At 46.2% G+C, this 10,000-nt stretch overlaps 1 protein-coding gene across 1 annotated transcript in view; it reads right to left on the bottom strand.

The window, feature by feature from the left end:
- The window catches only part of itga5 (integrin, alpha 5 (fibronectin receptor, alpha polypeptide)), a 49,363-nt gene that overhangs the window by 25,715 nt on the left and 13,648 nt on the right, over positions 1–10,000 (bottom strand). The window contains exons 2-13 of the mRNA XM_076277137.1: positions 9,912–10,000; positions 4,148–4,248; positions 3,142–3,265; positions 2,863–2,924; positions 2,721–2,766; positions 2,472–2,603; positions 2,247–2,291; positions 1,769–1,812; positions 1,509–1,565; positions 836–888; positions 381–589; positions 1–71 (exon numbers count right to left, since the gene is read on the bottom strand). The exon at positions 1–71 is cut by the window's left edge and continues 118 nt beyond it; the exon at positions 9,912–10,000 is cut by the window's right edge and continues 42 nt beyond it. Coding sequence (XP_076133252.1) covers positions 1–71; positions 381–589; positions 836–888; positions 1,509–1,565; positions 1,769–1,812; positions 2,247–2,291; positions 2,472–2,603; positions 2,721–2,766; positions 2,863–2,924; positions 3,142–3,265; positions 4,148–4,248; positions 9,912–10,000 — 1,033 coding nt within the window. The remainder of the gene's footprint in view (positions 72–380; positions 590–835; positions 889–1,508; positions 1,566–1,768; positions 1,813–2,246; positions 2,292–2,471; positions 2,604–2,720; positions 2,767–2,862; positions 2,925–3,141; positions 3,266–4,147; positions 4,249–9,911) is intronic.

Raw genomic sequence — 10,000 nt, 5'->3', positions numbered from 1 at the left:
ACTGTGTCCATTATAGATGTGGACTACTCCCTGTTGGTCCTCCCCTCCAAAGGGACAGCCAATGGCAACATCTGAAACACAGGAAGTACAGAAAGACAATTACAACAATTATGAATGGGGAAGATGTGGATGGAACAGTAGATGAAATCCTAGGAAGGCATAAGAGGGGAAGAGTTAAGAAAAGAAAAGTGGACATGACATGAGAAGAGAAGAGAAGAGAAGAGAAGAGAAGAGAAGAGAAGAGAAGAGAAGAGAAGAGAAGAGAAGAGTTAAGAGAAGAGTAGAGAAGAGGACATGACATGAGAAGAGAAGAGAAGAGAAGAGAAGAGAAGAGAAGAGAAGAGAAGAGAAGTTGATTTTCGAAGCCCGTCCCTCCTCACCGTTGAAGCCGTCCTGGTTTAGGTCGCCGAGCGGGGCGATGGAGCTGCCGAAGCGGGCGTAGAGCTCCGTGCCGGTCAGGTGGGGCTGCTGGGGCTGCAGGTCGAGCAGGCCTCTCTGCAGGTACACGTACACGCGGCCCCTCTCCTCCAGACGGCCGTCCGTGTCCCACATCATGAACATGGGCGCCCCCACCAGCAGGTCCATACGCCTGGACACAGACCAGTGGGAGTCACACACAACACACAACACACACAACAAACGCAAACCCCACTAAACATACTGTATAACTGTATTTATGTACTTTACTTTTTAAAACAACTATTGCCCTTTTATGCTTTTATTTACTATTATTCTTTGGTTTTGTTTATGGAAAGCACATTGAATTTCCCCTGTGTATAATCCTAATCCTAAAGGCTCTTTGACTGGTGACTGGTGGTGTTCAGTGGTTACTCACCCATCATTGTTGATGTCAGTGGTAGCCACAGAATATCCATAATACGATCCCATCTGCATAAATAATTAACACATGTAAACACAGCAGAACTACTATTAATATAAATAACATTCCGTAATGTCATGGATTACAGTCATGTAAACAAACAGTGTATTGTACTGTTTTATTGACTCTGGCTGGGTCAGACAAAACCTCTTGTCTTTTGTTATGGCAATGCACTGTTTCTCCAGCTAGACAATTGCTTTTTACAGTTGTTTTTTTTGTGGGAACCCAAAAGCTAAGAGCCCACCAATATTCCCAGACTCTTTCGGTAGACAAATAAAGAGGGTTTGATTATATTTACTCAGCTGAGGCAATCAGGATACACAAAAAAGTTTTTTTTTTGAAAAAAAGACGGAAAAAGAAAAGAATCGGTAAAAAGCCGTGGTTCTCATTTGTGAAAATTGCCCCTGCACTTTTGCTTCAATTAGTGTGCTTTACTGCTAACCACAGAGTCCTCCATGCCAGTTTTCAGAAACTTGTAAAGGAAATGGTTTTGCTTATATCATCATCATACGCACTACGCTGTGGGCACTAGATGGTGAGATGAGGGGCTGGGTTGACCAAACGCGAAACCGCACATAGCCTAAAGAAACATAACAAACATGAAGAGAGAGTACTGAGAAAGACGAACCTGTTCTCCAGAGAAGGTCTTCACTTTAGTCAAGTCAGTCCCATTCAGGATGGAAACCTAAACGTATGAGAAACAAACGGATGAGAGATGAAAGCAAATCATTCCAGTTCACATTTTTGTACAAATGGTACTCTTAAAACATCTTTTAATGATGGTTATCATTATATTCATCAAAGTCAAGCACTTAGCACTTCCTCTTCTTCACACTGCTCCACCTCCCAACAGTGAACAGAACTACATGGTCAGAAGAGGCTTCTTACCAAACCATGTGACCAATTTCCTTTTGGGATGCCAGCCACAAAATCTGAAAGGCAAAAAATACATGGTGGGAAAAAAGAAAGGATTCATCAAATGGAAAAGACATTAAGGAGTGGAAACATGGAAATGTCTGGAATCCTCAGGAACTCTGAGAATCTCTGCCATTAGCATCAAAACGTTTACTCGTTTTGGCCTTGGGCTTGGTTTATACCATCACAATCCAAGTATGTAAGCATGTGGTTGCAGGGTTTACACCTTGAAATGATGTAGAGAGAGATGTGGCAGAAGATGGTGTGGTTTGTATAGTGTCTGTGTCTGAGTGTGTGTGTCTGTTTGTGTGTGTGTGTGTGTGTGTGTGTGTGTGTGTGTGTGTGTGTGTGTGTGTGTGTGTGTGTGTGTGTGTGTGTGTGTGTGTGTGTGTGTGTGTGTGTGTGTGTGTGTGTGTGTGCGCGCCAGAGAAAGCCAATAAACAAGGCTCACCTTCTACATTATCCTCAGTAAACTCTCCCGCTGTTACTGAATAGCCTGAAAATACAAGAAAATCCAGTTAGCACTCTACATTGGTCAACTACATACAGTACACAGTGTTGGACAGTTGCATATGATCCATATCTGATCAATGTCAGATTGAGGATTAAAAAAAGAACATATTTGTGAACAAAATAGAATTGCTCATTGAGACTCCAAAAGGTAAGCACATCGTACCCATGTAGGTGTCATCGTGATACACTGCCTGGGGCTTCTGTTTGGTCTGCATTTCTCCCTCCACAGAGGACAGGAAGTAGCCTGGATAATAAGCCTTGATAATCTGCTCCTTGACCGCTGAGATCACCTGACCTGATATAAACAAGAGGGAGGAAGGCCGGAATGTGAGGAAATTAAACTGGAATGCTTTTAAAAATCTTGGGCTTGAAACTACACAATATGTAAACAAGGTATTAAGGTGTAGTGTACCTTGCCAAAAGAAGCTGCCTGGTCCTCCCAATACAACCTTCCCATCCTAGAATGTGAAGAATTCAGATGAATACTGAGATGTCAATCTGCATCATTTTATCATTAGACTCTTCCTAAACTTCTGAGATTACAGAATCCATACCTTGGTGAAGTCAGCACTGAAGCCACCTTGACAGTACCCTTGGCCTGATTCTGCAGAAAGTTCTGTAAGAGACACAAAACAAACAGTTTTGAGTGTTCGGCGAACAAAAGCCAGGGAACAATTACAGTCTTTCAAATGACTGTACACATGATGAGCCTGCTTGTAATGGAACTCTGTGCCAAGTACCATAAATGTTCACTGTGTATTATTACTGGACAGGATACAAATGAATGAATGAAGCAGATACAAATTAATGAAAGGTGAAAGGTGACAGCCTACCTGTGCGACATGGAGCATACTCCACAAACTTGGTGAAGTTATTGACAGACAGAAAACAGGTTCCTGTGGAATCAGCACGCCGGTCATCTTCCTTTGTTCTCCAGGAGTAGAGAGGAGCACAAGCCTGCAGTGGAGGGAGGGAGAGAGGGAGAGAGAGAGAGAGAAAAAGAGAGAGACAGAGAGAGAGAGAGGGAGAGAGAAGAGAGAGAAAGAGAGAGAAAGAGAGAGAGAGAGAGAAAGAAAGAAAGAAATAAAGAGAGAGAGAGAGGGAAAGAAAGAAAGAAAGAAAGAAAGAGAGAGAGACAGGGGGAGAATGTTACTCATTCAGAGAGAGAATATCTGCTCCTGACAGATTTCTGTCACTCAATTGCAGCATAGTTCTGCCAATGTCAATGGTTCAGTCCCAGAAGAACAAGAACTAAAACAAGTAAAAACAGAGTGTGTAAGAGTGAGAGAGACACACATGGTCTTCATGGTAACGAAAACACACAGCTGAGGTGAGCAGAGCGTAGATCCTGGGAGAGATCTTCTTTACATCTAGAGCAAAGCAACCATGACAGAGAAATCCAGGACACGTCCTCCATAATCCACCCACAACACAACACCTGGGCTTTGATGTCTAGGCCGTCCAGAGCACAGGGGCTTACCCAGAGGTTAGACCTCCAACAACCTACTCTAGCCTCTACTAATGACTCATGCCTGACACACAGCCCATTACATGCAAGTCAATTTAGGCAACACACAGCGTATTTTACAGGACTTGAACATTCTAGTGTTCCTAAATCTTAGTCATGTACAAGACTCAATTGAACTAAATGAGCTCTTACACCTGTGTGAAACCGACCAAAAGAGGTGATTGTTTTCGATACTTTCTTTTTGTCTGTGCCGTCAGCCGACCTTGAATGACAGTCAACCACAGTTCATGACCTTAAATGGAATTTCATCTCTGTCTAGACAGGCTGCCTGTAATAGCGCCCACCCATTAGTGCACACGGTGTGGTCTTACCAAGATTGTGTCGCCGTGGGAACGCACGGTCGCTCCAAACCACTGGTGAGACTTGTACTCCCCCTGTCTCTCTGTGTTGTTGATGGTGATTGGGCGATTGCCTAGAACAAAAAGACAAGATTTTTGGAGAATCCATCAACTATCACAAACACACACACAGACAGTCTCAAATATCACGGCATCAGGTTCTCAACCCCATGCTCCAAAGCCTCATCAGTCCTGACCACACAGCATTGAATTCCAATTCGGAGCAGAATGATCAATACATCTGCTAATCTGGTTAGTCAAAGATCCATAAAAGGAAAACATTTCTGGAGGGTTCAAATGTCAAACCGTGACCTTCGCTAAACTGACTGCACCACCCTCTTTCGTGACCTCTTGCGATGTCCGTCGTGACCTCAGTGTTTGTCCAGCCAGCTGACAGGATGCTCAGATTCGTGTCATTTGAGAGGCATGAGAAAAAGACAGATGGCTATCGGTTCGTTCCGTTGTGTCATCTGTGATGCCAGACCAAAACTGACGATGTTTTTCATACCGCTCTGAAACAACACCACCACAGCTCAGCATCGGCATTTCAAGGAATGCCAGTCCGATTGGAGTCTGGAGCGTCCGAATCCCATGCCCCACTTCAGACGTCTGGAGCCCGGAATGTCAACTCCGCTTAGATCCCCTCCTGCACATCCCTGTGTGCTAACGTGCACACTCTCTCCATCTCCACATCTGTTACCTCGACCTGAATCTGAAACACGGGCCTGAGAGATTCCAGGCGGCGGTTCATCACTGCGAGATCTCGGGTTGCGCCACAATTGCGGGCATGATGCAACCGAGGGCCTGTGGTGGCGTGGCGGAGGGCTCTGGGGTCTGGGGGTAGGGAGGGGGATCAGGGGGCAGTCCGCAGGCTCCCTGCCCAGCAAGAGCAGTGCCGCTGTGGGGAGGGAGAATCCAGTCGGTGCCGGAGAGGGAAAAAAAGACAGCAGAGGGGAGACCTGTCCAAGGAAAACACACCACTGGCAACGGCCAACCGTCCATCAGCTCTACAGCTAGCATATACACACACTCTCACTCTCGCCCTCTCTCTCTCTTACACACACACACACACACACACACACACACACACACACACACACACACACACACACACACACACACACACACACAGTCTATCAGCTCTACAGCTAGCATACACACACACACACACACACACATACACACACACACACACACACACACACACACACACAGTCTATCAGCTCTACAGCTAGCATATACACACACTCTCACTCTCACCCTCTCTTTCTCTTACACACACACACACACAGTCTATCAGCTCTACAGCTAGCATACACATACACACACACACACACACACACACACACACAGTCTACCAGCTCTACAGCTAGCATACACACACACACACACACACACACACACACACACACACACACACACACCCTTCCTTTCTGTTTATCAGTCTCACTCACAGATAAACACACCCTTACTTATTGTTTCTCTCTCTTTCTCCTCTTTCTTTCTTTTGTCTTTCTTTTGTTTTCTCTGCCGTGCGCATGACTTTGATCTGTGTGTTCTGCATCCCCTCCTCTCTTGCTTATTTTCTTCTACTCATCCTTAATCCCTTGTTCATACACATTCACACCACCTCTCTCTGTATCCCTCGTTCATACACATTCACACCACCTCTCTGTCTCCCTCGTTCATACACATTCACACCACCTCTCTCTGTATCCCTCGTTCATACACATTCACACCACCTCTCTCTGTATCCCTCGTTCATACACATTCACACCACCTCTCTCTGTATCCCTCGTTCATACACATACACACCGCCTCTCTCTACACACCTGCCCAGTGTCCCATGCGACAGTTTATATTCCAGCTCATCATTCTCTTTCGCTCACACAGAGTAATGTCATCTCTTAGTTGCTTGCTGTCCATCACTTTTCTTGACTGACACTCTGTCTGCAAGTCTGTCTCTCCAAACCCTTCTCTGTCTCTCGGTCTCTCCAAACCTTTCTCTTTCTCTGTCTGTCTCTCCAAACCCTTCTCTTTGAGTGGGGATTAGCATCCTCTAATAACATTATGGAAGAAGTGCTTCTCCATGGCCGCCTCCTGGCTTCCCCCCTCAATTTCTGCCTCCCTCTCTCTCTTTTTCTCCTTCTCTCTCTTTCCCCCCCCTCCCTTTCTCTTTCTCTCTCTCACTTTTCCTCTCTCTCTTTTTCTCCTTCTCTCTCTTTTCCCCTCTCCCTTTCTCCTTCTCTCCCTGTGTGCCAAAGAAAAGAAAGCCCGCGTGTCTTGTGGGCAAACAGCAGTCTGGCTCCAGCATGGATGTGCTTGACATGCAGAGAGAGTCGGAGACGTTTGGATTATTATTTCCATGCGGACCTGGCCGTTGCTCCATCCACCCCGGCGTTAGACGAGAACTGGTCAGAGATGAGGGGAGCTTTGGGTTGGAGGTGGGGGTAGGGTGAGGATTTTGGCACATAGATCCTCCATCTAAACACACTGCGAGTGGAAATAAATTGAAGTGTCTGTGATAAGGCTGTTATTCAGTGTGCCGTACATTCAAACAGCAGAATGGCCGCTGGGAACGCCAAAGGAAATGGTCGTGGGGAGTGCTATTTTTATGACTTTTTTTTATCTAGCCCTTTTTGGGGGGGGCTTTGTATCATTTTTTTCCATCAAGACAGGCATGCATTCAAGAACAACAATAAAGCATTGGCCTTTGTTCAGCTTATCGGTCAAATGTGGTGCACTAGTCCCTAAGTGGGCAGACATGTCAGTGTCGGAGTTTGCTGGACGAATGACAGGATGGGGCAGACTGGCATCGCCGCTGGCGTTCCATCCGGGACGTATGCCACCATGTGGCGCCACCGCATATCATTTTAATTGAGACTGCGTGACACTGGTGGTTATGAAAAGCGCTATTGGGGCCGGCCGGCGAGTTGGCGTCACAGCCAGGAGTTGTTCTCGGGACAGTGGCTGCAGTCATGCGGCCTGCCTGACTGTTCGCGCGAGTGCTCTGCTGAAAGACATAAGATAATAAAACACAAGAAAAGAAAATACACTAATCGCCTTCTCCCCACTCTACACACACACACACACACACTGGGCCAAAGGACAGGACTGGGCCTCTTTCTCTAAATCCACTTCTCAGGGGAGTTGGGAGAGCATGGGGTCTGGAGAGGGGGCATGGGGTCTGGAGCGTGTGTCTCCGTCTGCTTTGAACCTCAGCAGAAATAGAGCCATTAGTTGGGGTGGGGTGGAGTGGGGGGGCAGGGGGGTCTTGATGGGTGTTGTGTGCACACTGGGGCAAGACAAATGTCCAAATTCAGTCATCACATCAGGCGGCCCCAGGGACGCACTGGCCGTGGAGGAAGGGGGGGAAGGAGGTCAGATGGGAGAGACAAGGAGAGTCGGCTTTCTTTCTTTTCCTTTTTCCTCCCTCCCTCTCTCGCTCCCTCCCTCCTTCCCTCTATCTTTCTTCCGTCTTATTCTCTTTCCATCTCTATTCCCCATCAGTCTTTTTGCACTCTTTGTTTACGCAGCTCTTCCTCCATTCGTCTTTTTATCCATTTAAAGACTTTTCCTCTCTCTCTCTCTCTATCCATTTAATGTGGATCTCTCCCGGCTGTTATCTAAAGTGAGGGGGAAATGGCTAGATTGGCTTGGGATGTAGCAAGGAGGCTCCTCTCTCTGACCGTTTTGACCCAATTTGTGGAAGCACTGATGTGGGTCACGGGCAGTCGTGGCAGACCCCACAAGCAGCAGTGTGTGTGTGTGTGTGTGCATGTGTGTGTGTGAGGCAACTTAAATACATGTGGCACTGTATGTGCAAGTGTCAATATTTGAGTGAGTGCGTGCTTGTCCCTTTCAAACATCTTAACCATTTTGTAGTATGAACAATTTGGTACGGTAGTGATATGGGAAAACCAGGGAAGAAAAACTAAACAAAAAAAAGTTATGGTCCTTGAACATTCTTCAACAGATGAGATTTCTATAGGCCTACAGTAGTTACTGACATTTCAACATTAACCTTTGAGAACTACTGTGACACAACACTAGGTCAACTGTCATTTAGTGTTAGTCTAATGAAGTTACACTTTCCATTTGGGGTATTGGGTATCAAATTAAAAGCAAAGCTGCTGCTGAACCGAATTAAGCCAGACTTCTTATCGACTGACGTTTTACACACAAGAGGGTGGCGACCTGAGTAAGAGCTTTCATTGACTCCCCGCAAATCCACCTTGTCAAGCAAGACAAATGTTTATATTACCGTCTGTTTGAAACTCATGGTAATGGAATGAGAATGAATGAATTAATGTATGAAAAGAAGGAGAGGAGGGAGTCAGTCTGCACTGGACTGAAGCACTAAGAGGGTGATGGCATGGCCAATGGATTATGTGACATATATGTGGTCAGTATCAGGAAGCACCACTGGTAAATCAAAAGAGAATATTCTTTGCCGTTTGTCTGGCATCTGATTCTTTTATGTTTGCTGTGTGGCAATATGAGGACCTAGTGCTGGTTTGGTTGTCTGAACTGCAGTGTCAGCATAGTTGGTGATTAGCAAGAGTGAGAGGAGGCCACAGACGTCTAATTCTAACTTGATGGCCTTGAGTGTTCGCCTCATAAACAGGGTTTAGTGGCTAATGAGTCCATGCGCTGGAAGACGATTTATAGTTTTCAGTTACAGTTTCAACAACTGGCCCCTCAGGACAGAGTCACTTCCTACTGCCAGTAAACCCCACTTTTAAGGCAGCATCCGTAAACCCTCTGCAAACGCTCAATTGCCTCTTGTTTAGAAAGAAACTCAAGTGTCCCCTCCAGCGGGTGAGAGACTTCCCCCTCTGAGCAGTCATGAGGGTCATTTCATTTGGAGGCACTGACAGACTGTGGAGGAGCCGCCGGAGCAGAACGCCCTGCCCAGGAACCGCTAGCTCTTCTCCCCCACTGCCCAACACTCTTGAAGAGCGGCCACTTAAAACAGGAACGGCCCTTCCATTTCCACTTCAAGATCTCCTCTTTCATCAGACGTCACACCGCGGCGCTCGGGACAATGAAAGGTAAGGAGAGGTCACCTGAGGTGACCTGAGAGCACCACAACACGAGAGGAAGCCCAAGGTGGAGTCGCTTAAGGAAAGGAATGAGTGTCCATCAACAAAGGAACTGTTTGGTTGTAGGAGGCAGAGGAAGTGGGGCACAGTTCTAATCCTTCAAGTCGGCCATTTAATGCCCAGGGTATTGCTTCACCATGGGATTGTTTGGAGAACAATGCCTTACATCCATTAGTGGCTCACGAATGTTGACTGTGTGGGGGCTGGTTCTTCTGATATTGTTAAACTACTGCTGCTTATGCATAGCAGTGGTGAGACCAACATGAGTACTTGAGGCATGGTTTGTGTGAACGGATATGACAAAATCACCCAAAAATTCCAACAGACAAATCCCAAACTTCAACTCCTAGGCAATCCAGTGGCCAATCCTTACCTTCATCATTTTACCAACTGTTTATTAGTGTTGGTAAGATTACACAGGAAAAGCCAGGAAGCATCGACAGAAATAGAACAAAGAGAGTTGGAAGACCTAGGGTAGAAGTGCAGTATGGAGGATCGCCCCTACACACACACAAGGAGAATGGCGCTGTGGCAAAATGCACACAATGGGGAAGAGAGGGGAATAAAAAACAAACAAACAAACATACATACATACAAACAAATAAACAAACAAACAACAAATACAAGCTTACCTTCATGATCAAACTCTATGCTGTGGCAGTCTGACTGGCCGGTGCTCCAGGGGCAATAGAAGACTGAGCCGCCCTGATCGATGTCCACC

The sequence above is a fragment of the Alosa pseudoharengus genome, unplaced genomic scaffold (assembly GCF_046254945.1).
Source record: "Alosa pseudoharengus isolate Yale_2024_CS ecotype anadromous, Long Island Sound unplaced genomic scaffold, YU_APseudo_1.1 YU_APseudo_1.1_scf_9, whole genome shotgun sequence".
Lineage (NCBI taxonomy): Eukaryota > Metazoa > Chordata > Actinopteri > Clupeiformes > Clupeidae > Alosa > Alosa pseudoharengus.
Note: the sequence above shows the minus strand (reverse complement) of the source record. Positions and strands in the feature narration are given on the sequence as shown.